Genomic DNA, 26151 nt, shown 5'->3' with positions numbered 1-26151 from the left:
TCTTGTCCGCTTCTCTCACGTTTTTCACTCCAACACCAAACACACGCACCGCTATTTCTCGCACCACGCACTTCAAATCTACATCAAACTGCTAGAAATGGCATCAAACACTCACCTCGACAATGCGGCCACTGACCAGCTGAAAGGACTTTCAGCTCATGGCCAGCAGCGCGCCGTTCCCCCGTCATCCTCTCTCCCGCCTCGCCCGTCTCTCACGTCCCCTCCTCCTCTCCCCTTGACATCTCCTACCCCGTCTACATTCTCCAATCTCCTATCTCCACCATCTCTACCGTACTCTGCTCCTTCCTCCTGGCATCATGCCTCCTCTTCTTTGCTTCCGGTTCAATACTATCCTGCTAACCATGCAAGCAGTGTAGGCTCAACGCCATACGGCTCACGAGCCGTGGCCATGCAGCCTCCGATGCCAACGGGCTCAATGAGTTTTGCGCCCTCTCCCGCTGCGTTCGAGCAGTCATCATCATTATTTTCAACAAGCTCAATGGGCTTTGCACCCTCATCGTCCGCTACGGCCAAGCAGCCCTCAATGTCTTCATCATTCTCAACGGGCCTTGCATCCTCATCATTTGCCACGGCCAAGCAGCCATCATTTTTCGCAGCCCAGATGGCAGCCTTGCAGTCAGTGCAAATATGGACTCCGTCACAGATTGCCCCAACATCTACCTCTGCATCATCTGCCGCTCAAGGCTTCAATGCTACTTCGTCTTCAGACGTACAGTTCACAAATCCTTTCAGGAGCAAAGCGCAATCTCCTGCGCCAGCGACCAAGAAGCCCATGCAGCAAGAGCATATCACAGCACCTGAGGAAGATCCTCTCGATGCTTTATCCAGCGAGCCATTGGATTCCAGCCAGTTTCAATCCGAAGTAGGTGGTATCATTGAAAATCCCACTATCAGTGTGACGCGACCGCTATGTGTAGCAGATACGGATCCGCGGAAAACCATCTTCATTGTACAGGTACGAGCAAGCTCGGGTGCTACTGCCAACGTAGCTCGTCGTCTATTCAAGAGACCAGCAGAGATCTGGGAGGCCTATATCCGAGCCTATCCGCTTCCTGAAGGGACAGAAGCTGTTAGGTATCGCCAGAAAGACACCGAGAGGCTTGAACTGCATGCGTATGGCTACATTTTCTCCCATCAATGGGGCCACAAGGCCAGTGCAGAGCTATTGATCCGCGACAGCGACGATACCCTCGCCCGCGAAATTCTCGACCTCACTGACGAGCAACCGCTACACGTAGTGGTCATTGGGACAGGTATCGACGGCCTCTCTGTCAACAACACGTCGTGGGAAAATATGCACAAGCGATGGCCCAAAGCCACTTTCGAGCTGTGTCTCATGGTTCCAAACAACTCCCAGTATCTGACCAAGTTCCCACAGATAGTCTCAGTGTACGACGACTACTTTACAACAATAAGGGTGCAGACTTCTGATCTGGCTAGCGCATTCGAAATGTCACACTTTGATGAAGTCAGGGCCGCAAATGCGTCAACTCCAAGGAATAAAGTGATCATGCTGCTTTTTCTGCTTACCGAGTTCGTAAGCACAGAAAAGTCGAACTGGACTCGCACGAGACACGCGGCGCTCCACAGAGATCTGGAGATTGCGACCCTCGCTAAGACCCTGGGCTTACGCAAGGTATCAAGGAATCTCGGTTTCCAGTTGAACGGTGGCTCTTCTCGGTCTGATGATGCCGGCGAACCTCAAAAGAAGAAACGCAAGACGAACGTCACTCCTTCGGTCTCGGTTAGTATCGATGATTCCGACACCGATTACAACGATGATTCCGGCGAGGATTCTGATTACAATGAACCACCGATCAAGCCTACACGTGTCATGCGCTCTGATCAACAACGCGGGTCACACAAGACAACATAGCGAAGGAATTGACGATACGAGAGAAAGAAGTGACAGCCATAATAGAAATTCAGACACCATACGCTGGCTGAGTATCATACTCTGTGAGTGCCATACCCAAGAGACGTTATGCGTCTCTGCGTTTCGCGGGTTCAGCTGGATTGATCCCTGGTTGCGACTACCTTACGGGAACGCACCTGGGATGATTCCAGGGGTGGGAGTGGCTGATGTAAAGTCGCGAACGTTTCTCATTGCTTGGTGTAGCTTGCTGCACGAGTGAGGAAGATCGTCGATTCTGGGCCATGTTTGGGTCACCTCATGATAGGGAGAGACTGAATATGTGCGCTGAGGTATACATTAGTATAGAATAGGAGGATAGAGAAGTATAGAGGTGATGTAGACTCCTAGGTCGTCTACTTTCTCTAGGTAGGTAGGTGTTGATATCATTGCTTGAGTGAGGTGAAGTTGAGTCTGAGAGCGGTCTGGCTCACCTAAGACTACTAGCGCGTCAGCTGACCCGGAGTTAAAGCATGACACGGCTCCCGCGTCCCAAGTCCCGCGCGCAGAGCATCAACACGAAAGAACACGGAAATATGGCACCGCCATACTTCCCCGCGTCGACCAACGGCCAGGATAGCGCGCCGCCAAAAACATACTACGAACAACAGCGCGAAATGCTCGTCACTGAAATTGCCCAAGTACGTGCACCCACCCAATCCACCACGGAGCGCATCGCAGCCCTTTAAGTCCCAGCTTCTACACCGGTCTATACTAACCAACAGCCAGAGTCTAGAAGTCGTCCTACAAAACATCAACAAGCTGAACCGTTCGCTCGAAGAAGTCACATCTGTCGGCAACGAGTTCGCACCCGTCGAGTCGCTATGGAGTCACTTTGAGAACGTCATGGCCAAGGACCCGAGTGAGCAACAAGAAGGGCCACAGGAGGGCGCAACGGAACATGAAGGCGAGACGGAAGTGCCTCAGGAAAGGAAATGAGCGGTGGCAGGGAGGCAACCTTGTTAGCTTGCGATAAAGAACAACGCGCCCGAAGGTGCACGGCCAGCCGTCGAACAGACCATGGCGATAATGGTTATGATGCAATGATACCCCGGAGCGAGTCATTGGCACAGTGCGCGACACCAGGGGATCGCAGACTTCACGTTATACTTTACCTTTACACAGAAGATACACCGTGTGTATGATACTTGAGACTAAGGTGTGCACCATTTCACGTGCCATGTACATTTGGGCGCAAGCATGTATGGAGGCGGTCAGCGACACGAGTTCTGTCACCGGCTAGCGACGATCGATTTGGAGAAAAACAGGTTTCAGAAATATGTTTGATTTACTTCCCCGGCGCAGGCAAATTTGATCGCCCACTGGCGCCATGCATACATACAGAATACCGAATACAGATACAGGGAAAGAAAATGCTGCTACTGTGGACTATGGAATCGCTGCGTCCATTCTCATGCCAAAAAGGAAACCCAAACGCCAGGCGGCCATGTACATGTAAAGACTTCCCTAGGATTAAGAGGAAGCGAACATGCCCGGACAAGTGGTGGAGGTGAGCCGTATGTCATTAAACATCTTGATCGTGTCGTCCAGCGTCGTGAATCTCGATATGCTCTCCTCTCGATAGACACAAACAAACTATAGGACCTTGCAGCCGCTGCGCTTCTTCTTCTTACCGCCCCCAGCTGGGAACGACGACGTGTTCCCTCTTGACGAGGTCGCTGTGCCGACACGGCGCTCTTCTTGCTCCTTGTGCTCCTCGCCGACGGCCATTGTGACGGCCATGTCGAAGATCTCCTCTACACCGTCTTGCTCTTTACTACTGCACTCCATGTAGGCAGCGCCCATTTTCTTTGCGACCGCACGACCTTGCTCCGATGTGACGGGCGTCAGGCCTTGTGTCTTGAGTAGCTCGATGCAGTTCTTCTTGTTGCGCAAGTCGGACTTGAGGCCCAACAGCATGAGGGGCGTTGTTGGGCAGAAGTGGAGAACTTCAGGGTACCACTGGAAATTGTCAGCCAATGCAAGGCTTACATGTATCGAAGTATCTTACCTTGTCCATGACGTTTTCTAGTGAGTTGGGGCAGTCAATTGCGAAGCAAACGAAAATGACATCTGTCTCTGGGTAGGAGAGCGGTCGCAACCTGTCGTACTCCTCCTGTCCAGCGGTATCCCACAGCGCAAGTTCGACCATCTTGCCTGTGGGAGGATGAGGAGTGTGAGTGATGTAGTTCTCAAAGACTGTTGGTACATATTTCTGCAGTCGCATTAGAATCACATGACATGTCTTTTCAGCTGGTGGTGCGTACCTCTGGGAAGTTGCCGGAGCTGTAGCTGATCAACAAACATGTCTTTCCGCATCCACCGTCACCGACAACAACGAGCTTCTTGGAGTAGGCTGGAGGTTCGGTGATGGCTGTGTCGCGCGTGTTGGTGGTTCCATATGAGCTAACGGTGCCATTGCTGTTGCGCTCGCTCGGTGTGCGGGCGTGGCTGCGGACTGGTGTGATTGATGAAACGGCCGCCTTTGTGCTCTGCTTGCGCCGGAGATAGTCGTAGTTCTGGGAAGGTGCGGTGGCCATGTTTGGAAGTGTGCGGGATGTGTGGTCGTGTCCTGTTTCAGACGAGGTTATCAATACGGAGAAGGAAGATGGTGTTGGAGTTGGTGTGGGGAGCGAGTGGTCGAGGCTTAAGAGAGGTGGATGTTGACTGTTAGAGGGCTCGGTCGCATATGGCAACCACGCTACGTCTCCAGCGGCTCGCTAAACTAGCGCCAAGTCGCAACGTGCCTGTCCATGTCTATCGATCGATGGCATGCATCCAAGCCCACAGCCTCGTCTTACTCCACGACGCTATCGCTGCCGCTGGACATGCGCGTTCGATTAACTCGCCCACCCCCTTTCTGCGACCGCTACCATGAGTCCGCGACATGATGCGCCCAAAGACACCGCAGCGACCACGGAGCCCAAATTGGACGCGGGCAACAAGGGCCACGATCACTATGCCCAACGCCTGCCCAGATGGCGCAATGCCCTGCGCAACCGCCTCATACCCATTGTGCGCTGGGAGACGCCCTGGCTCGCCCTGATGCAGGACAAGATGCGCTCGCCCGCCCTCGACTCCTACTTCGCCTATACCGCCAACCTCGGCACACATACCTTCTTCATGGTGTTCCTGCCCATCCAGTTCTGGTGCGGCTACACTAGCATTGGCCGAGCGTATGTCAGAAGCTGTCTCTCACTATCGTGCGACGTCTGACGTACATAGAACTGTCTTCATGCTTGCAGCCGGTGTGTACGGAACGGGCTTCCTCAAGGACATGCTCTGCCTGCCCAGGCCCTTATCACCCCCACTTGCCCGTATATCCATGTCCGGGTCCGCTGCGCTCGAATACGGCTTCCCCTCGTCGCACTCTGCCAACGCGGTATCGGTCGCTTTCTATGCCATATACACGTTGCGCCAGTCAGCCGAGCAAGACAATTCAAACTGGAATGCGGGCTTACAGGCGCTGTTCTACTTCTACGCGCTCTCCATCATTGCGGGGCGCTTGTATTGCGGCATGCACGGGTTTCTGGATGTCCTTGTCGGAAGTATAATGGGTGCGTTGATCACGGCGTTCCAATTGGTCTGCGGGGACTGGATGGACTCGTTCGTCTTCAGTGGCAGTTACATGGACATCTTCATCGCAACTTTGGTCGTGTGCGTTCTGGTCCGCATCCATCCGGAGCCTGCCGACGACTGTCCATGCTACGACGATAGCGTATCCTTCTCCGGCGTAGTCATTGGGATCAATCTGGGTGCATGGCATTACGCTCAGACCGGCTATGCCTTGAAAGATGCATACCCCTCATCTGTCCCATTCGACCTGGAAGAAATGGGTCTGCTAAAGGCAACAATCCGCATTCTACTCGGTGTTGTAGTAATCTTCGTCTGGAGAGCCACCATGAAGCCTGCCTTGTTTACTATCCTGCCACCCATTTTCCGTCTTCTAGAGCAGGCCCGTTGGAACATGCCCCGCGCCTTTTTCCTCAACGCGTCCAAGTACAAGTCCATTAAGCCTTTCGCTGATGACGACAACGTCATTCCACCTGCATCAGAGCTGCCACATATGCTGAAGAACCTCGCCCACCCACGTAAGCGGTCTGTATCCGTTGGACCACAGTCTGCTGCCGATGCTTACGAGACGCTTGCTTACCGAAATCGCCGACGACGGGAAAGTGTCAACTCACTAGATGGTACGGTACCCGAAGACTCCGCTTGGATACCCGGCCCGGCAGTCCTTGATACACCCAACATCGAGAAGGGGGAACCACTACTGGGCGCAGGTCTGCTGCCTACACCGATGGCGTCTAGGGTACACTCGTACGAGCAGATGATGGGTACAGGTGAAGTGCATGTAAATGAGAAAAACACGTCTACTCCCCCAAGGAGCGATACAGACGTCGCTGGCGATGTCCACACGCTCACACAAAGCCCGACTGAGGAGGAGAACGAGAAGCGGGAGATCTTCATGAAACTTACCACACCGCGAGTGCGCTATGATGTTGAGGTCGTTACGAAGTTAATTGTGTACACGGGTATGTTATATGCTATCAACATCAGATCGACGGCTAATCATAATCAGGTATTGCGTATATCGCTGTCGCGGGTAACCCTATTCTGTTCGAGTTCTTAGGCCTGGGTATGGGCCATGAGTCGTAGTTGGTCCGGGCCACAACTATGTTACGTCTCTTTTGCTGTACATATGCCGACACGGCTGGGTGGTCTTGGTGAAACCGATGGACGGTCTCAAGGTTTCTTCTTTCTTTAGAAGTCGAGTCTAGCCATGGAATATGGGACAGTCGTTGCGCAATGCCAGGGAGAATCTCCCGGTAGCCTGGAGCTACCTAGTGGTGATTGAGGAATAATAGGCATTATTTCGCGGTATTCAGGGCGTATATACGCCCGGTGATTCGCTTCTATAGTAATCAGGCTACCCATCCGATCTCCCATGGAATGCTTTCGTACATGGATATGTCATGCTGTATTCATCGAGTTATACTCATGACATATCCATGTGCGAAATCATTCCATGGGAGATCGGATAGGTACGCCTTATACAAGAAAAAAGCTAGACAGGCTTGCAGACTACATTAACCTAAAACCTTGCAAAGTAGGTAACCTAACGTCAACGTAGGCTCTAAGCTGTTCAGTTTTTCCCTAGGTTGGCGTGGGATAATCATCAAATTTGGGGAATTATATCAGTGCTACCCACGGCAGCTTACATCATAGAGTCATAAATGCCTAATCAATCATGCATCGATCCTATGCTCCCTGAGTCCCGCATACGTGCCACCCTTGACAATCTCCTTCGTCTCGCCCATAGTGCCAAAGCAGCAATGTTCCACCTTGCCCAAAGGTCCCTCCCTAGGATCATCCTCAAGGAGTACACCAAAGCGCAACTTCGTCTTCGCCAGCTCCTTGGGAAAAGGATCTCCACCCAAACACGCCCCAACGCTTAAGTGATCCAGCGTAGGATTGCGGGTGGTAGCCATAATGCGAGAGAAGAGCACATCGGATGCTACCCCGTTCATGTGGAGCGACCACGCGCCGACCAGGATGAAAGCGAAAGTGATTGCGATAACAATTGCGTATCCGATCCAGAGAGAACGTTTGTAATACACGTATACCATCATGGTTCGTGACTTTGTACAAGGCACTTCTTGGGTCTGTACCACGACTAGATTTGCGTCGTTGAGTAGAGTGATGAGAATGTCTTCGAAAAGGTCTTGTATCTCTATTAAGCTGTTGGCACGAATAATAAGATGTCTTAGAACCGCGTTAGCAAAGCATAGCAAGGGAGCTACATACTAGTAATAAGTTAGCAAGATATCTTGAGAGCTGTTTGTGGCGGCTACTTTACCCTGTCTTCAGATCCACCAAGGGGTACGAGGTGCTGCTGTTGACTAATCGCGTCTCAGATAAATCTGAGTAGGTGATGAGGATTTTCTGCTTTTCGATTTTGCCACGCAGGAAGCGGCGTAGGAGTGAACCCAGAGTATGGAAGGAAGCTGTTACTTTGTATTCTTCGACATTTTTCTGGGGCTCGATAGGATGGTCGCCGATGACAGGACGTAGGAACTCTCGTTTCCAGCGGGTTGCGGACTGTCTGGGATTGTAGCTCATGTTGAATGTATATTTGGTGTACTGCATGACGCATTTGAATATTTTGGGCTCTGTAAATACGGACGTAACAAGTCAGTATATCAACCAAGAAAAACCCAAACAGGCTTGCAGCCTACATCAACATGAAAACCTACAAGATAGGTGACCTGGCGTTGATGTAGGCTCTAGACCTATTCAGGTTTTTTCTTGTATGAGGTGTATCTCTTACATGTGGTTCGCATAGCCAGAACTTACCATGTACGTTTCCCCATTTGGCCTTGTACTCCGGTTCCTCATCGTACGAGTACGGCTCGGAGGTATTGATGGCGTAACCGATCCAGAGGTTTGGTTCGTTCTCGAATACGCCTAAAGACCCTGTACCATTCACTGGATCCTGATACCCGTAATCACCTTGATCAACATCTGCATTGTAGACAAGGCTTCCGTTCGGCGCCAGTCCAGATAATGCGAATGGCGCGTTGGATTCATCAGTATCGTCGACATCCTCGCATTGGTAGCCGGGTCCCACGAAGCTTATTGTGTATGTGCAATTCCAGCCCGATCCGCAAAATACGGTAGAAGCGTTTTCGCGGGGCTGTGGCTTTTGCATGTACACGCTACTGAAGGCCAAACGGCGCGCGTTCTTGGACGGCTGATCGTAGTAGTCGAAGAAGTTTCCTCCACCCGTTGCCGCGGAGTATTCATCTCCATCTCGCCTTTCCTCTTCGGCTGGCTCAGTGGTGTTATAGAAATTCAAGCTCTTCTGCCAGAATTTACTCATGTCCCGGAAGTCGTACGTAGATTCCTGGGTGAAGTTTAGAGTAGCTACAGAGCAACTGGTAGTATTGTCGAACGTTCTTAGCTCAGATGTTAGTGAGGCAGGGGACATGACAGATGCAAGTGGTAGTAACTTGGATAGGTCAGAATAAATCTTGTGTCTTCTGTGAAAGATTTGTAGGCTTACCCAGGTACAGGCTGCCATGAGCGTAGCAAGCTTGCCATTTCTGATCATCTCCCAGTTGAGGAAGAACTGCGTCGGATCTTCCGTTGCAGAAAACAGACCATCAATACCATTGATCGTCATCGCCTTTCGTCGGAAGGTATACCATATGCGCTGACGGTTGCACATGATAACGGTCCCGACCAATGTGCTTTTCACAAAGAAAGCCAAGGCCGTACCATACCGCACCATCTTCAGTTGCTCGGTGGCCGGCTTCCCATTGAGATGCATGTAAAACAAGTGATGACCCACTGCCGCCGCAAACCCTGCCATGAACAATGCGACTATGAGAGCCGGTGTTGTCCAATAAATGTGCCATTGAACCAGTTCGCCAGATCTCCTGTCGACGAGAGCTTGGGTATCCGCATCCATGGTCTTCTTATGATAGAGCGAGTTTAGAGTATACGTAGACTCTCTCGCTGAGCGTATGGAGTGGCTGGAGATGTCGTGTTCTCCACGCACCGGCTCATACCGGCTGTCACCGTGTGGCAGGCCCAAGTAGGCTCCCGCCCGCAACCCACTCTTTATACCCTCATCGTGAGACTGACCCAAAGATCGTGCGGGAGAAATGTGCGGCTCCACACCATCCGATGATAGCCGTGAAAGATATGAGAGCTCGATGGGATCGGACGCTGTACGGAAGGGATCGTAGGGTTCAGGACGTGATTCCGGTGAAACATCCCGTGAGGAATAAGCCGACCGAATCCCTCGAGAAGCCATCGTTATCGCAATGCTGTGAGTCTAGGAGGGTACGATTTTGAGAGCATAGGATGATTGCGGCGCGGTCCTGGGGTCATTAGGAAAACACCATAGTGCTAGCGTTCAGTGGGGTGTTGCACATGCAATACTGTGGGCGTATGCAGCACGACAATAAGAGGAGGGCTTCCGGAAGGCTCAATGGATGCCGATGCTGTCGCATGCAACTATCTCAAGGACGATCGGGATGGAGAAAGCATCGTGCCCGGAACTGAGTCCCCACTTCTCCATCATCGCTCCCTCAGGTGTGGTCTATTCTGGGGAACCGAGATGAGGCGTAGGCGGCGCGGAATACAGGAAGGACTGGCTATTGGTAGACCATTGTCGCACTAAGCGCGACTGCAGGTGGCTGGCTGGAAGCTGGAGACACTTGGTAGCTGGCGAGGTAGACCCACCTCATACACAAAAAACCTGAACAGGCCTGCGGGCTACATCAAGACAAAAGCTTGCAACGTAGGTGACCTGACGGTAACGTAGGCTCCAGGGTGTTCTTTTTTATTAGGTTGACGTGGACCAACGATCAGATCGCGCGTGCGGAGGTGCTCGCTCTTACAAACTGTAAGTATGACAAAAGGAAGCTACGCAAGAGACGTCTACCGCATTCGATGTTACAGCCTATATCACCTATCATCTTTCCGAAGGTAGTATAGTGGGGTGCCTCAGAAAGACGAATCCCTTGGTAGAAGGCAGTAGAAGACGGTGCGGGGCATGAGTAGGCGCGAAGCCACGCGACATCCTCGCGTTTCTCCATCGGACCCACTCCGCCTACCTGGAGCTTACAAATGCGGTTCCAGCGACCTTTGCCGACATCTGCCATGTTGCGCGCAGCCCCAGCCTCTAAATTGCACGTTTACCGAAGATCCGAGAGATTCCCGGCAAGGCAAGCAGAACATCGGTCAGCTATCCTGACAAACTCATCTTCCAGACCGGCAGTTCGCCTTTGAAATCATGGCGATAACGCCGCCATTGGGTCTTCCCAATGCGGCCAGACTGATCGCCAACAGTTCAGGAAGCTAATGATCCATGATAGCCGCAGTTTACAGGGGAGCTACAAGCTGTGACGTGAACGCGGGCTAGCTCTTGTTATTCTTGCGTCACTATTCGGACCTTCGACGACCCCACATGCACATGGCAGTACATAAGGAGCAGGCACCGTCATGGCAGAGACGTCATAAAGGTTCAAAGGTCTTTTGTAGCTCCTTCGACTTCCCCATAACCAACACTCATACGCATAATCAACTACAACATGGCACCATCAACGACAAAGGCATGGACCGTTCAAGGCCAGGATGGCTTCGACTCTCTCAAATTCAATGAGCAGGCCAAGGTACCTGAGATTGGCGACAAGGACGTTCTAGTCAAGGGTGCGTAGAGCTCATCGAACAGCCTCCAGCAATAATACTGACCATATGACAGTCCACGCCGCATCATTGAACTACCGCGACCTTATCATTCCCATGGGCAAATACCCCTTCCCGATGAAGGACAACACTGTGCCTGGCTCGGATGGCGCCGGCACTGTAGAATCGGTTGGCAAGCGCGTCACACGCTTCAAGCCTGGAGGTTCGTATCTCTATACAGACCAATGCATACAGCCTTCTAACATCACCCAGACAAAGTAGTCACCCTCTTCAACCAAGGCCACATCGCCGGCTCCCTAGACGCACAATCTCTCGGCACCGGTCTCGGAGGCGCCATCGACGGTACTCTGCGAGAGTACGGCGTTTTTGACGAAGCTGGTCTCGTTGCGGCCCCCTCCAACCTGAACATGCTCGAGGCCTCTACTCTTTCCTGCGCTGCCCTCACAGCTTGGAACGCCCTGTACGGTCTGGAGTCACGCGCTCTCAAGCCTGGTGACACAGTCCTCACACAAGGTACCGGTGGTGTATCCATCTTTGCTCTGCAGTTCGCAAAGGCAGCTGGCGCCCGCGTCATTGCGACAACCAGTTCCGCACAGAAGGCCGACCTCTTGAAGAAGTACGGTGCCGACCACGTCATCAACTACAAGGAGACGACCAACTGGGGTGAGGAAGCCGCGAAGCTCACTCCCAACGGCGCTGGTGTACAGCACGTTGTCGAGGTTGGCGGCCCGACCACGATGGCGCAGTCTCTCAAGGCCATTGCCATCGACGGCGTCATCTCCATTATCGGTTTCATTGGCGGCGGCGGAAAGGACCAGCCTACGTTCCTCGACTGCCTTAACAACATCTGCACTGTGCGTGGTGTATTGGTCGGTTCAAGACTGCAGATGGAGGACATGTGCAAGGCAATTGAGGCAAATGACCTGCACCCCATTGTTGACGAGAAGGTGTTTGAGCTCAAGGATCTCAAGGATGCCTACCAATACATGTGGGACCAGAAGCACTTTGGTAAGCTCACTGTCAAGGTTGCATCATAGAGCATGCGACACAGAGTATATAGTACAGTCTAATTTACTGCAAGCACTACGCTATGCTATAACACAATTGTGCCTCTCGCTGGCTAACCAGAACCTGCCCGTCCCCCCGGCGAGACCAACTCGAACCCCCGAAGGGGTGAGTCAAGGTCTCAAACCAGGAGGACTAAGGCAAGAGTAAAGAACTAGCTACAAGAAAGAAAACAAATACAAGAGCCTCTCGCTGGATGACCAGACGAGCGTACCACGTGCCCTACTAAGAAAAGAAATTGAGCCTCTCGCTGTATAAACAGACGAGCGTACCACGTGCTCTGCAAAAAAAAAAGACCCCGAGGCAACTACCAAGGTACAAACAAGAACAAACTGCTCGCCAAACAGACCTCTGGACAACTACCAGGGTACCAAGAAAACAAAACTCCAACTATGCAAAAGCTCAAGCCTCTATGGGCGGTGGGGGGTATCATGGGGTATCAGGGTCGTAATGTAACCGTCGTGAAAAACCTCGTAAGCGACTGAACTCCATGCTGTGCGCCAAAAACAATGCGAAAAGAGAATCCGTGTGTTCGAACGAAGAATGGAAGAGTTGTACTCATTCCAGCTCGGTGGTAGGATGGCCGGCCAGCAGAGTGGTTGCGATACGCTTGCGTGCATCGTCCATGCCGTCGGTAGAAAGGACACGAGTGGGAGCGTCGCCGCGGATGAGGGTCAAAGCGTTCAGGAGAGTGAAGACACCGCAATCGCTTCCGTTCTTCTGTTGCTCACTCCTCTGACCAGTCTCTTTATTCCACTCCGAAGGAACCCAGTGTTCACCGAGCTCCTGCTCGAGGTATTTGACGAGCTTGTCGATGTATGTTTGTCCGTCAAGACCCATAGAGTCAAAGTACTCAATAGTGCGTTCCCGGGGATAAAGCGCGAGCAGACGCCAGTGACCTCTGTCACAGATGGGATAGAGGAGGAGGTCGGCGTCGAGGTACTGCTTGCCTTTCAGCTGGAACCTGTTGGTCCAGCGAGAAGTATCGGCAGTCTGGTACCAAAATGACGAAAAGGCGTGAAGGGGCGGTGCAGGACCGTTGCGCTGGTGAGCGAAGCCCATTTCCTTCTTCTTTGCAGCGATGAGAATAGAAAGATACTCGTTGACGATGCTGTCGTTCAACCATGCCCTGGGATCACCGTTGAAGACGCGAGGCAACAGAGTCGCAAAGTCTCGAGCGTATAGCTTGTCTTCAACGACGAACGAATCTGACTTGCGGCCGTATTTGGTCTTGGCTGCGGCGTCTTGCAGTGCAGCTTCTTCCTCGGGAGTGAGCGGCGCGATGAGTGGCTTCTGTGGCGGTGGGGGAGGCGGTGCCAAGGCAAGCTTCCTCTGCATTTCCCGCTGAAGGTCTTCGAGGAGTTCCAGTGAGAACTCGCACTCCAGGAGCGATTCATCGGGTGCGTCGAAAGCGTCAACGGAGACACCGCGCCAGCCGCCATTTTGCGCAGGAGAATCAAGAAGGGTTATCTGCGGGCTGCTGTCTGCTGACGAGCGAGAAGATGATGACGCCTGGCTGGCATTTGATGCGCCGCCATCGTTGTTCTGGAACACATTGTGGTATTCCCTGATCGGACTTGAAGTAATCGTCTCTAGCGTGGAGTCGAGCATCTCGCTGACTTTCGTGTCGACATAGAAGGGCTTGCATTTAGCATCCTTTTCCCATCGCACTCCCTTCGCTCGCGGCGGAGACGGCGCATCAACGAGGAATGATAAGTCGTTGGCGTATTCGACTTCAGAGGTTTCAGTGACCTCAGGGAGAAAGGACAAGTCGTTGGCGTACTCGAAGTCGGGGACGGCAGCTTCGGTTTCAGTCTTTGGTTGTGATGGAGATGCTGATGGCCAAGCATTCGTGGAGTGGAAGGGGTTCTGGTTGAATGACTCGGCGAAACTGTTCTTAGCCTGCTCGGTATCGGCGAAACCTTCCTCCGTAGACTCGAGCGCGGCATTGAGGCTTGCGATGCGCTTGCGTTCCCTGTACATTTGTGCCTTGACCAATTGACGTCGCAGAGGTGTGACCGTAGGCAGGTTGGAAGTGCGCTTGCCATTGGGGGCTGGGCTTGCGGATGCTTGCGACGAGGACAGTCCTTGCGCCGACGGTGACGTAAGACCTGAAGAGGCATGGGCAGTTGAAGCATTGCGGAGCTCAGAGATCCAGGCCGGGTTGGCATTGTCGTAGGCAGGCGGGTCATAGTGGTATAGTGGGGATGACAAGACCGGGCTTGCGGGCGAGGCAACCGCGGGTGAGGCGACCTGAGGGCTGTTCCAGAATATTGTCATGGGAGAGCCGGTCTGGGGGTCGCGCGGCGGGGTTGAAGTGAAGACATCCTCGAAAGAGAAGTCTACACTGACCTCAAGGTCCTCGTCGTCTTCCAGGCTGACGTTGCCGCCCTCGTCGAGAGATACATCTCTATTGTATGCTCCAGGCACGATTTCCTCGAATTCTTGTGTAGGTGCTGATGACGTATATTGAATTGGCGGAACGCGGAATTGGTTGGGGCTTAGCTCTGACGCGCGCGCCTGCCTTTGGTGTTCGCGACGCGCCTGGTTCGCGCGCGCGCGCACTGAAGGCGACGGTGTCGCGCATTCCTCGTCTGCCAGACCTGCGGAGATGAAGCGCTTCTTGTTGGAGCCGGTGGCGGAGATGATGGGGATCGCCTTGATAGTCTCGCGGCGGAGATAGCGGTTTGCAAGGCGTGCGGGGAGTGAGAGCAGGTTGGCAACGCTCACGGTCGCAGCCCACTTGCCGAGCGTGGTGAAGAGAGAAGCGCGCGGAGGTATGACTTCCTCGGCGGCGATGATGTGATCTTGTGGCCATCCGCCTGGGATACGCAGATGTGATATTGAGGAAGGGGTGTGTTGCTGCGCCTGCCGTTGTTGTCAGCTCGCGTCGCGTCAGTATAGGCAGCGACGACTACTCACCTGCAGTTGAGGAGCGCCGAAGCCATTGGCAGCGACTAGCATATCCGCAGACGCGCTGGAGAGGTAGGCGCTATAAGCGCGCTTGTTGGACATTGTTGGTATTGCTTGTCGCGGTGGTGGGTGCGATGGGCAGTAGTGACAACAATGTGGTGGAAGTGGTGTAGAGTGGAGAAGGGACGAGGGTCGCGGCTGCTGCACAAAGCTGCCCGCAGTAGCGGCCGCGCACGGACCCGCGGCTAACGGTTCGCGCTAAATTGCCTGAGGCTCTTGGTACCCGGCGCGGAGAAACAATCCACCATTACGGCCTGCTTCCAAGGTAGTATGTGCCTGCAGTGCGTGGTGCTGCTTCTCCCCATATTCCTGTCATAGATCCTGCTGCCGCCGTCGATATCGCCTTGCACGCCACACACAGCCTCCGACTCCAACGCCCTCCGGATTGCAAGTCGCTACTGCCCACCGCCTCTACTCGTGTCTGCTGCACGTCATTGGTCGAGTTTGAAAGGGCAAGAACCCCTCGACAGCAGCTCTACATCACAACAACCGATCGACCCCCCACCTACATCGATCCCGCCGCCCCGCAACCATGGATACCAATATGGAGGACGTCAAGATGCCAGAGCCTATGCAGCTGTCGTCTGCCCCCACGACTGAGCCGACCACAATCCCCACGCTGGACGGCTGGATTGAGAGTCTGATGAGCTGCAAGCAGCTGGCCGAGAGCGACGTGCAGAGACTATGCGACAAGGTATGCGACATCCGCCTGGCGCGCAATGTCATCGGGGATGCCTTTTCTGACAAGCATCGTGTTACAGGCCCGCGAGGTACTTCAGGACGAGTCCAATGTACAGCCAGTGGTACGTACCCTTTTTGCCGCGCCTGCGACATCTGCTCACCGTCGCATAGAAATGCCCCGTCACTGTCTGCGGTGATATACACGGCCAATTTCACGACTTGATGGAGTTGTTCAAGATCGGTGGCCCCAACCCGGACACCAACTACCTCTTCATGGGTGCGTTGCCTGCCTCAACCCTGCCAGCCCATACTGACTGACGTGCACAGGCGACTATGTCGACAGAGGCTACTTCTCCGTCGAGACCGTCACCCTCCTAGTCGCACTCAAGATTCGATACCCCCAGCGCATCACCATTCTCCGTGGCAACCACGAGTCCCGCCAGATCACCCAAGTCTACGGCTTTTACGACGAATGTCTCCGCAAGTACGGCAATGCCAACGTCTGGAAATACTTCACAGACCTATTCGACTACCTGCCGCTCACCGCCCTGATCGACAACCAGATCTTCTGTCTGCACGGTGGTCTCTCCCCTAGCATCGACACCCTTGACAACATCAGGGCGCTCGACCGCATACAGGAGGTGCCTCACGAAGGACCAATGTGCGACCTGCTCTGGTCCGACCCAGACGACAGGTGCGGTTGGGGAATCTCACCCCGTGGTGCAGGATACACCTTCGGTCAAGACATCTCGGAGGCCTTCAACCACAACAACGGCTTGACGTTGGTGGCACGTGCTCATCAGCTAGTCATGGAGGGGTATAATTGGTCGCAGGACAGGAATGTCGTTACCATATTCTCGGGTATGTTGTTCAATTTTCCGTTGCCGATGATCCCACTGACCTCGTACAGCACCGAACTACTGCTACAGATGCGGTAACCAGGCCGCTATCATGGAGATCGACGAGCATCTAAAGTATACCTTGTAAGTTCCTTCCCTCTCGATAAGCTATTTTCAATATCTGACACACGTCCCAGCTTGCAATTCGACCCTTGCCCACGCGCAGGCGAGCCTATGGTGTCGCGAAGGACCCCGGATTACTTCCTCTAAGCGGACTCTTCCTCTTGGCTCCCACCGCTATCTCAGCACAGCGTTACATTTGGAAGTCATCACTGAATACACTATGTACGATTGCATTCCTGGTCACCCGAGCCGTCATGAAAGTGACGGGAGACGCGTGGCAACGACGTGCTCGCTTGAAATGAGGCTCTCATCGTCTACAAGGCCCAAGAAGCCGTACTAGAGACACGTGGGAATGTTGCAATAGGTGGTGATGTAGCTAGTGCGAGACTGATAATGGTAGAGAGTTGACTGTAGAGCTCCCTATATGTGCTTTGGTGAATATGTTTGTTATTCGTAATGCACTCCCGCGCATGGGCATTGATCTTTGACACGCGATCTATATCCTCATTCCATCGCTATACCTTCTTTTGATACGTACCACCATGTGGTAACAGATTACATGTTGTATTGGGCGACTACCGTGATGCTGTCTTTTGAGACATGTAAATTATTGTCTCGCGATGAATTGTAACTATCAGCACTGCATATACATTAGTGCAAAGGAAAATGTCATTCTCGGATGGTGCGCTGTCTGTGTCGCTGGATGGCTGTCAACTAGCCATGCTAGCTGAGTCAGCCACCGTCGTGCATCTCGAACTTTTGTCCAGGGCCAACATCTCGAGCCACACCACAGCGCCCGCTCATGATGCCTCTCACACTCTTCCGATGTCTTGCGCGACCCTCGATCCTCTCCGCAGTTGCTTTCGCTCCGGCGCGATCAACACGGCCACCAATCGCCGCCTTCGCTTTCCAGAACAGCACCCCGGCCTTCGCAGCCCGCCCAACACCGTCGTCGCGCGCACACAAATGCACATTAATACAAGTCCTGCGACAGGGAAGGATAGCGCGGAAGGCGCGTAAACTGCGATCGCCACAATTGAAGGATAGGCCGGAGCTGAAGGGCGTGTGTCTGAAAGTGGGAACGACGAAGCCGAAGAAGCCCAACTCGGGCGAGCGAAAGATTGCGAGGGTCAGACTGAGTACGGGCAAAGTTATCACGGCGTATATTCCGGGAGAAGGTATGGCAAACACATGGGAATAGTGAGCTACGGGAAGACTGACCAGTACGCAGGTCACAATGTACAGCAGCATTCAGTTGTCATGGTACGAGGCGGACGAGCGCAAGATTGCCCTGGTGTGAAGTACCATTTGGTTCGAGGAGCACTGGATCTGGTAAGTCTCGTGAGCACAAATATCATGGGAGGACATGGCTAACACTCTGCAGGGTGGTGTCGGTAGCAGAATCACCTCACGGTCAAAGTACGGAACGAAGAAGCCCAAGACGGCATAGATGGATATTGCGGTGGAGTGTAGACATATGACTGTACTATACCCTAGCATCATGGGCGTTGAAATATAGCGGACGTGGAAATGCATGATCCGACTACTCAAGTATGCCTGGTTCAAGGACATAGGCACACCGTAGACATTCGTCATGGCATGTTTGACACTTGTGCATTTGTAGAATAACAGTCGTGGTTCATCTGAGAACTCGTGTACCATTGGGGTGTGGCGCAGGTCAATATACCTCGGAGGTTTACCTATGCAGCTGCAGCCCGACGGCTCGGAGGTCGCGTCATTCCAAGGATTCCACGGTCGACTTCCGCACCAAGTCCACAGCACCCTTACATCGTCGCGCAAGCTCAAGACGCTTGACCCAACTATCGCTGTGAACTGCATCTGTCTCCACAGTCGCCATGTATCTGCTTCAATAATTACTGGATTTAAACAACACTTCGAGTAGTTCTGCTTGCCGACCTATCCTCGGATATCCGCAACCGCCGCAATGGAGACGCCAGGCGCGTCTGCCAACGCGACTTCCTTCTTGCCGTCGCCAGCAGACCTGCTCATGGCATTACCGCGCCTCTTCTCCAAGGCCAGTTCTCTCGGCGACATGATGCGCTCGGGTGGAAGCGTTATCGCAGAACCTACGGCCAACATGACAAACAGCACCATGACGACTACAGGCTCGGGATTTGTGCAGGAATCCATCGCTGCAGCGGCTTCTGCGATTTCGACCGAGGGCGAGATGACCGTGTGGCAAGCTTTGAGGAACGTAGCCGCCTGGTTCAGCTACATTACTTCCAAATGGGCCGTCGCAACATTCGCCCTGGTGAGCATCTGCTCCCATGACTACGACTACTACCTTATGCTGATCTGATGTCGCAGGCAATCGTGCTTAACAGAACCCACTTCTACGCCAACAGCCGCGTTCCGCTTTCCTTCGACCGCCTCTACCTTCGTTTCGCCCTCTACATCATGCCCTTGATCCTCTTCCTCTATCAGACGCAGAACACTATACGGGCGATACGCTGTCAAACCTCCCCAGGTTGGTCAGAGATGCAGTATGGAGCGGATGGTAGGCAGCTGGATACAGACTTCGGTGGCGAAGGCGGCTTTCTATGGCAGGTCACGTCCAAGATACTCTTCTGGGAGACTACAGAGAGCTCATGTCGAGCTGCGAATATGTTGCCCATCGGTCCGGCGACCACGCGGCCTTCTGGCTCGCTATCGCTTCTATGGCCCATGTTTGTGACACTTGGATTTGGCCAGTTCGTTGATACCTTGGCCTGCGCCCTGCAAGGAAGACGCCCCATTCAGGAAGTCGGAATGACCATCTTCGAACATTCGCTCGCATTTGCAGAGGCCGAGGCTGTCGTCACGAAGCCGCTAGCGGTCGATTCCGTACGCTTCTTCAAACCGAAGTCTGTCTTCACTCCGGATGGCACATCCTTTACGATTCCGAGGTCGAAGCTCTCCAAGATCGCCAATGTACCACCGGAAGTGCTATTGATTTCCCTCATCTCAAGTTTCAGCCACTTCATGAGCAACTTGTTAGCGATTGCTGGAGTGCGCTCTAGATGGCGACTCGTCACGACAACAATCTGCGGACTTGCCTACATGTCAGCTTTCGCATGGAGCTGTGTTCGTCTGGCAACCATGGTCACTGATCCAGACCACTATGTGGGGATCTTGAGATTTCCTACTGTATGCATCATTGGATTCATCCCGCACTTGCTGATACTTGTGGGCATCGCGATATGCGCACTAATCTACCTGCTGGCCTTCATCATCACCGTACTATCTCCACCTGCAGGACACGCCAACAACTTGTCTCTGAGAGAGAGATTTGCATCCGCTTACGGCAATCTCCATGCCAACATTCATCTGTCCTCAATAACGCCTTTGACTATTAATTGGCACGAAGACTTCTATACAACTATACTCAAGGTAGGCTACGTCATTTTGACATCCGCCAGTGAAGCCGTGTTTCTCAACGAAGGAACTAAGGTCAATGTGCACCCAATGACCTGGCTCGAAAAGCAGAGACTGCAGGAACTGCTCGCTCGGCGAAGAAGAACACGAGAGATGATCACCGACATCCCATCTGAGCTCAGGAACGACACCTTCGCGCAAGGCATCGAGGTAGTTGACGAACTCAACGATGTCAGAACGGACACATCACTGTCAGGTTATGCGAAAGAACGTAAAACGCGAGGAGTACAGGCATCCACTGAACCAACCATTGGACAAAATGATCCTGCGATTCAACAACGTAGTCGCTACTTGCAGACCTATCAGTTCTTCTTCCGTATATCAAAGTTGATTATACTTAGTCTCGCAAGGATCACGGACTGGGCGTTGACTAAAATCTCGATCAGCTATCGACCAAGATGGCTACAACGCGCTGTTGGGTTCCACGCTGATCATGTTGATAAAATGTATGCTCCGCGACACCCCGATCAAGCGTTGACAAGAGAGTCATGGCTCACGGCAGATGATCGGTCTCGAATTCGCCAAGACCGGAATTTTGACGTTGAAGTCTTTGCGAAGGAGAGGCTCCGACAGAGTGGGTTCTATTCGGGACCCAATAGGGAAGATTCTGAAGAACGTCTTGACGACTACCTGTATTCCTGGTGGCGCAACGGTAGTCTATGGAATGACGTTGACAACACCAGAGACTATGTTGACTCGCAAGATGATGACACGACTAGTGTAGTGTCATTTGCTACCACAACAGACAACGATGAGTGGTCAGACATGGACGACGGTCAAAGAACACCTACGCGTGCAACATACCAGAGAAGTCGGGAAGCAACACCTATCCCTGACGACGCAATGGACTTCTCGAGACTCTCTCAACTTCTGGATCCGAAATCTAGTGAGGATCGTGAAGAAGCCAAGCTGCTGTCTCGCCACCTCCAGAGCTCCAATATCATGACACGCTCGCAGTACCGCAAAGCTCTTGAGCGCGAAGAGGCGAAGATCCTCACAACATCACGCTATAAGATGAGCGGTGGCGGCGTCAACATGTCGCCCGAAGAAGAAGAGCAACTTCTGGAAGATCTTATTCTCAATCGTCGGAGCGCAACGGCGCCGCAAGGCGCAAGTACAGCTGGAAGCTGGGACACGGGTGCAGAAGGTATGGGCTCAGAAGGACCCCAATGTGTAGTTTGCCAGATGTCGCCAAGGACAGTACTGGTGTGGCCATGTGGATGCTTGAGCCTTTGCGATGACTGTCGGGTGGGGTTGGCTTCGAAGAACTATACGGCATGTGTATGTTGCAGGACTAATGTGGCTGCATACTCGCGTCTTTTCGTTCCTTGAAAATCTAGGGGTCTGCATAGGGCCGGCGTTGAACGTTTGTTTGCATGATCCTGTACATGATAGCACATTATACAGGAATCGATCAAAATTTTACCTCATAAGAGTCTACATTACCAAGGAGATATCGCCCACTTTCACTTTTACACTGATGTAGACGGCAAGGCACTTGTTGCTTCGGAACTTATCGGAACGAGGCCGGCTACATTCAGGTACTTAGGCCGCACCTAGATAGTGGTGACGTTTCCACACGCCATGTGATGGTCGGCCCACTGCTGCAAACTGTTAGTATCATTTATTCCCCCCACGTTCGTAGTTCTAAGTGGCGATCGTCATATCGATCACCGCCGACTTGGCAACGCAAACCGAGTCATCAACTGCACCCCCCGAACTCCCTTCCACTTCAACGTTACCAAACTACCCAAATTTCGCCCACGCCTCCAACCTCTGACTGAGCATTTCCAACGAGCTCGGTCGATTGCCCTCACCCAAGAACCAGACCCAAAATTTTATGCAGCCAGAGCCCATCAACGCATCACAAAACGTTTCGTACCAGCAAACCTCTTTCAACACCGCCACCACCTCCCAGCATGGACAGCGCCGCAGCCTTGACTTCCAGGTCTCTCTGCAGCCTCACCCAGGTGAGCTGCGGGGAGAGTCTGAGCCACAACCCCGCGGGTTCGCACGCGATGCGACGCGTTCAGAGACCGAGAGTACAGTCGGGACCGTGGAAACAGATGGACTGAAGCGCGTCGCGTCTCCCTCGCCACCCCCGAGGGACAGGATCACCGAATACGAGAATGCGCTGAAGTCTTCACCGCGAAAGTCTGCTGACGGACCCCTCTTCGAGATCGTCAAGAGCAACAAGAAGCCCAGCGATAAGAGCTCGCCCATCGCGAACCTGCCTAATGGTGTGTACAAATGCCTCGAGAACGGGCGGAACGCGAATGCACGAGTAAGAGCTGACGATGCGTAGAGGTTCTGATCCATGCTATCGCCCACCTGTCACCAAACGATCTCGCCGCCGTATCCCTTGTCTCTCGCCGCTTCCATGATGTAGTCACTACCCCACACGCCTGGCAGGTGGCATTCGGTCGCTACTTCCCTGGCCCGCACTCACTCGAAGATGCCGCCTTTCGTTCGGCCCTCGAGGGCAGTGGCTCGGTCGTGCGATCAGAGAAGAGACGCTTCACCAGGCTCACTGCGCTGGCATCGTGGAGAAGCGAGTACATTCTACGCACGAGACTGCTGCGGTCTTTGGTCAGGGGCAAGCCTGTACAGGTACCTGCGACACCGTCCCGCGCATCTCAGATGCAGACCATCACCCCGATGATTACCTACGATGCAAAAACGTATACTATCATCAACCACCTGCAGGCCACGTTCGGATCCGGTCTGAATAAGAAGATGCCGCGCTTCATCCATGGTGCAGACGATATCGGCATGGTAACCAGCAGCGATCCGATGACTGGCAAAGTGGATCCTTGGGGACAGAGCGACCCTCACTTCTATGGCCAATTCTCAGAACGCTTTCCGGGTACCGCAGAGTGGGGTCTGGGCTCAGGAGAGATCGTCGGGCGACCCAATGTTATGGACATATCGCAGCCATATGGCATGATCTATGGCCAGGGCTGTCCCGAGGGCTCGTGTTATTACCGCTCCCTTGAGGAGATGCGTGGTCGATTCATAGCTGAGCCCACCGACTTCGCTATGCCTGAAGTCGGTATACCCAAGCTGGGTATCGACGGTGGTGCTATCTGCAGCGTCTGGATCGCCAAGTCAAACACGATCCCGACCCTTTCGGATGGCTTGATTGGCATGATGATGGGATCTGCAGCTGGCGTCGTCAGTGCCTGTAGCATCGGTACAGATGGTCTTCGCTCCTCCCGTGTACAGCGTGGGGAGCTGACTGCGCGCTGGGTTCTTAGCCCAGGAGTACCTATCATTGCCATCGCCGTCGACGAACAATACTCAACCAAGCGCTATGCTCAGAACCGCATTTGGGCGGTCGCTCTGAATGCACTTGGCGAGATCTTCTATCTCACCAAATTCCCAACTCGCAGCCAGGCCACGAAAGGCGACATTGAGCACTACTCCGAGTATCTGGGTTGGCTTACTGGCCGCACCGTCTACTGGAACTTGGTGGAGCCCAGCCGACGTACTGCGAGGCCTGATCCGTACAGCGATGCCGATGTCGACGGTAGTTATTCGCCGCGAACCTCATGGGATGGCATGTGCTTGAGCAAGGATCAGATCATCGCCGAAACAAGGGAAATCCAAGAATATCTTCGCAAGCAGCCAAAACATTTCCGAAAAGCATGCCTTGGATGGGATATGCGACGAACGCTCGAGGTTGACTTTGCCGGAGACGATGGGAATCATGCTGGAGAATCCGTAGTGGTCTTCGAATGCGGGCTTGAAGAGGGAGACGTCGCCGATGTTAAACGCTTCACCCGATATAAGATTGACGAAAAGGACAAGAGTACGAACATCTCAAGTCGCATTTTCACGCCTCAGCCTGCGCAAGCTACATCTTTATTCGGCGGTCCTGGCGCGGATCCTACAAAGCCTCTTCGTGGTCGCAGCTCTTCCTACATCTCGTCCACAAGTTCACCAGAACGAGCCGCTCTGTTCGAAGAATGGAGATGCTCAAAGCTTACATTCGGCGGGTTCAAGAGCACTCAGGTCACTACAACTGCTTTGGACGTCTCTACCTTCGCGACTTTGACCTTGTTTGAGGATCCTGCGCTTGGTTTCTCGACTGCCTCGACTGCATCCTCGCCTTACTCTTCTCCGATGTCTGTTGCAAGCCAGCCGGCCTCTCCCTCTGACATTCCTGGACAGCGCGCAAGGTTCCTCGCTGCTGGTACCAAGTCTGGCGTGGTGCTGGTTTGGGATGTCCGGGCGCCTACTTCGCGCTCGTCGGAGTACACAAACAACATTGAGCCTGTTCGTATCATCTACACCGACTCGCCAGAGATATCCTGCGTGGCTGTCACTTCACTTTATCTCGTAGCAGGTGGAAACGACGGCTTGGTACAGGCATGGGATCCACTGGCTTCGAGCATGTCGCCCATAACAACGCTTCACTCCCGACATGCGTCGCGTGCTCGTAGACAGCTTGTGCAGGCCCAAGCTTCCGTTCAAGGAGTCGGCATCAACATGTTTGCTGCTGGTGCCGTATGCTTGGACCCTGATCCGACCGTCTTGCGCGGTGCAGTCTCTCTTGGCAATCAGCTTCGATTCTGGAGTTACAGCTCATCTGCAGCCGATCAGTATAGAAGCAGTAAACGCAGGCTGCGAAGAGCCGAGCGTGGAAGTAACAATACCACAGAGCGCTTCGCCGGTACAGGCAGAGTCAACCTGAAGAACTACATTGCCAACGAACAGTTCGAGTTGGAGCGTGATAGACAAGAGCGTCACAAGCAGGCCGAGCATTTGGCAGGCCGTTTTGGCACGGAGCTACTAAGCGAGGAGGAGGCTCTAGCATACGCTGCAATGCTTTCGCAAGAAGCTGCTGAGGCAGACGAACTACGCCGCATCGAGCGCGAGAGCAGTGCCCTTAGGAGTGAGCCTGTAACGCCAGAGGCGAGCGTCCAGGGCCAACCTTCATCGCCTGATACCAAGGACGACGACGAACTGGATGCCGACATCGCCGAAGCCATCCGTCTATCTCTCAACGATAGCTCCGGAGCTGGCAGCTATGAACCCGCCTCCACGCCTCCTTCTGCGTTTGAGATTCCGATCAAGTACGCCAAGAGTAAAAAGTCTCCCTCATCCCGCTCCCAAAAGAGCACGCCTAGGAAGGGCAAGGCCGCTGCTGGATCAAGTAACGGAAGCGAAATGTCAGATCTGGAGTTTGCCATGCAACTGAGTCTTGCTGAAGAGCAGAGTCGGAAGGATGCTGAGGATGCGTTTCCACCGCTCAGTCCAGCAGCTGGCAGTAAGGGTAAAGGGAGAATGTGGTAGTTTGGTTGGCCGACTGTTCAGCTTGTCTTGGGCGTCTTTGCTATTCACCTTTCTTTTCAGCGGTCTCACGCTTAATACATTTGAAATCTCACGTTTGTTCGATTCTTCGTACGGTACACCGATAGTCAGTATTGGCTCGGATGTACCGTTGCACCCTGATCTTCCCGGTCGGGTTTCTGTATCGGGAGGGCGGTAGCTTCTTGTACCTTGCGCAAGATTTGAGCATAGCTATAGGTTATCTCCAGTAGCTTGTTGCTTTCGCTGTCCAAATACACACCTGAATCCATTTTGACATCCGCTCCTGATCGGTACGACTGGACTTATTGGCACTTGGCCGATTCTTCATGGCTGGGCCTCAATGCGGTTAGCTTGGAGGCCTTACCGCTCAGCCCCCTGACACTTCCTAGGCTCCAACCAGGTTGTGTTCCTGTCTCGGACAACAGCAAGTATAGAGTAGTGTCGGATAATTTTGTTCAAAAGAGTTGGGAACGCGCGATATAATCTTAAACTCGACGCCATATTACGGTAGAGAGAGCGCTTGGCGACTACGTCTCTTCGTAAAGTTCCATCAGCAACCCGCATCGG

At 53.3% G+C, this 26151-nt stretch overlaps 10 protein-coding genes across 10 annotated transcripts; 7 read left to right on the top strand and 3 right to left on the bottom strand.

The window, feature by feature from the left end:
- Window positions 1-622: 622 nt before the first annotated feature.
- On the top strand, window positions 623-1897 carry J4E87_010954 (uncharacterized protein; the record flags this gene model as incomplete). The annotated part of the gene is made up of 1 exon (XM_049382522.1): window positions 623-1897. The coding sequence occupies one exon, from the start codon at window positions 623-625 to the stop codon at window positions 1895-1897; it is 1275 nt and encodes a 424-aa protein (XP_049227768.1).
- Window positions 1898-2406: 509 nt separating this feature from the next.
- Window positions 2407-2872, top strand: J4E87_010953 (uncharacterized protein; the record flags this gene model as incomplete). The annotated part of the gene is made up of 2 exons (XM_049382521.1): window positions 2407-2574; window positions 2663-2872. The coding sequence occupies 2 exons, from the start codon at window positions 2407-2409 to the stop codon at window positions 2870-2872; spliced, it is 378 nt and encodes a 125-aa protein (XP_049227767.1).
- Window positions 2873-3529: 657 nt separating this feature from the next.
- On the bottom strand, window positions 3530-4473 carry J4E87_010952 (uncharacterized protein; the record flags this gene model as incomplete). Its single annotated transcript, XM_049382520.1, has 3 exons — window positions 3530-3895; window positions 3945-4148; window positions 4201-4473. The coding sequence occupies 3 exons, from the start codon at window positions 4471-4473 to the stop codon at window positions 3530-3532; spliced, it is 843 nt and encodes a 280-aa protein (XP_049227766.1).
- A 334-nt stretch (window positions 4474-4807) lies between these two features.
- Window positions 4808-6592, top strand: J4E87_010951 (uncharacterized protein; the record flags this gene model as incomplete). Its single annotated transcript, XM_049382519.1, has 3 exons — window positions 4808-5109; window positions 5159-6468; window positions 6516-6592. 3 exons carry the CDS (start codon window positions 4808-4810, stop codon window positions 6590-6592), a joined length of 1689 nt encoding a protein of 562 aa, XP_049227765.1.
- Window positions 6593-7182: 590 nt separating this feature from the next.
- Window positions 7183-9407, bottom strand: J4E87_010950 (uncharacterized protein; the record flags this gene model as incomplete). The annotated part of the gene is made up of 4 exons (XM_049382518.1): window positions 7183-7699; window positions 7794-8106; window positions 8291-8840; window positions 9000-9407. 4 exons carry the CDS (start codon window positions 9405-9407, stop codon window positions 7183-7185), a joined length of 1788 nt encoding a protein of 595 aa, XP_049227764.1.
- Window positions 9408-11037: 1630 nt separating this feature from the next.
- J4E87_010949 (uncharacterized protein) lies at window positions 11038-12189 on the top strand (the record flags this gene model as incomplete). Its single annotated transcript, XM_049382517.1, has 3 exons — window positions 11038-11155; window positions 11208-11354; window positions 11405-12189. 3 exons carry the CDS (start codon window positions 11038-11040, stop codon window positions 12187-12189), a joined length of 1050 nt encoding a protein of 349 aa, XP_049227763.1.
- A 586-nt stretch (window positions 12190-12775) lies between these two features.
- On the bottom strand, window positions 12776-15232 carry J4E87_010948 (uncharacterized protein; the record flags this gene model as incomplete). Its single annotated transcript, XM_049382516.1, has 2 exons — window positions 12776-15085; window positions 15140-15232. The coding sequence occupies 2 exons, from the start codon at window positions 15230-15232 to the stop codon at window positions 12776-12778; spliced, it is 2403 nt and encodes an 800-aa protein (XP_049227762.1).
- Window positions 15233-15722: 490 nt separating this feature from the next.
- Window positions 15723-16980, top strand: PPH1 (Serine/threonine-protein phosphatase PP2A catalytic subunit; the record flags this gene model as incomplete). Its single annotated transcript, XM_049382515.1, has 6 exons — window positions 15723-15884; window positions 15952-15993; window positions 16043-16148; window positions 16199-16732; window positions 16782-16854; window positions 16908-16980. 6 exons carry the CDS (start codon window positions 15723-15725, stop codon window positions 16978-16980), a joined length of 990 nt encoding a protein of 329 aa, XP_049227761.1.
- Window positions 16981-17635: 655 nt separating this feature from the next.
- J4E87_010946 (uncharacterized protein) lies at window positions 17636-18283 on the top strand (the record flags this gene model as incomplete). The annotated part of the gene is made up of 3 exons (XM_049382514.1): window positions 17636-18011; window positions 18065-18165; window positions 18218-18283. The coding sequence occupies 3 exons, from the start codon at window positions 17636-17638 to the stop codon at window positions 18281-18283; spliced, it is 543 nt and encodes a 180-aa protein (XP_049227760.1).
- Window positions 18284-18778: 495 nt separating this feature from the next.
- Window positions 18779-25566, top strand: J4E87_010945 (uncharacterized protein; the record flags this gene model as incomplete). Its single annotated transcript, XM_049382513.1, has 4 exons — window positions 18779-19105; window positions 19162-21415; window positions 22119-22552; window positions 22681-25566. 4 exons carry the CDS (start codon window positions 18779-18781, stop codon window positions 25564-25566), a joined length of 5901 nt encoding a protein of 1966 aa, XP_049227759.1.
- Window positions 25567-26151: the final 585 nt, after the last annotated feature.

Source organism: Alternaria ethzedia, assembly GCF_023757985.1.
Source record: "Alternaria ethzedia strain BMP 0044 chromosome Unknown scaffold_60, whole genome shotgun sequence".
NCBI lineage: Eukaryota > Fungi > Ascomycota > Dothideomycetes > Pleosporales > Pleosporaceae > Alternaria > Alternaria ethzedia.
The sequence above is the reverse complement of the archived record's forward strand: the minus strand, read 5'-3'. Positions and strand labels throughout refer to the sequence as shown.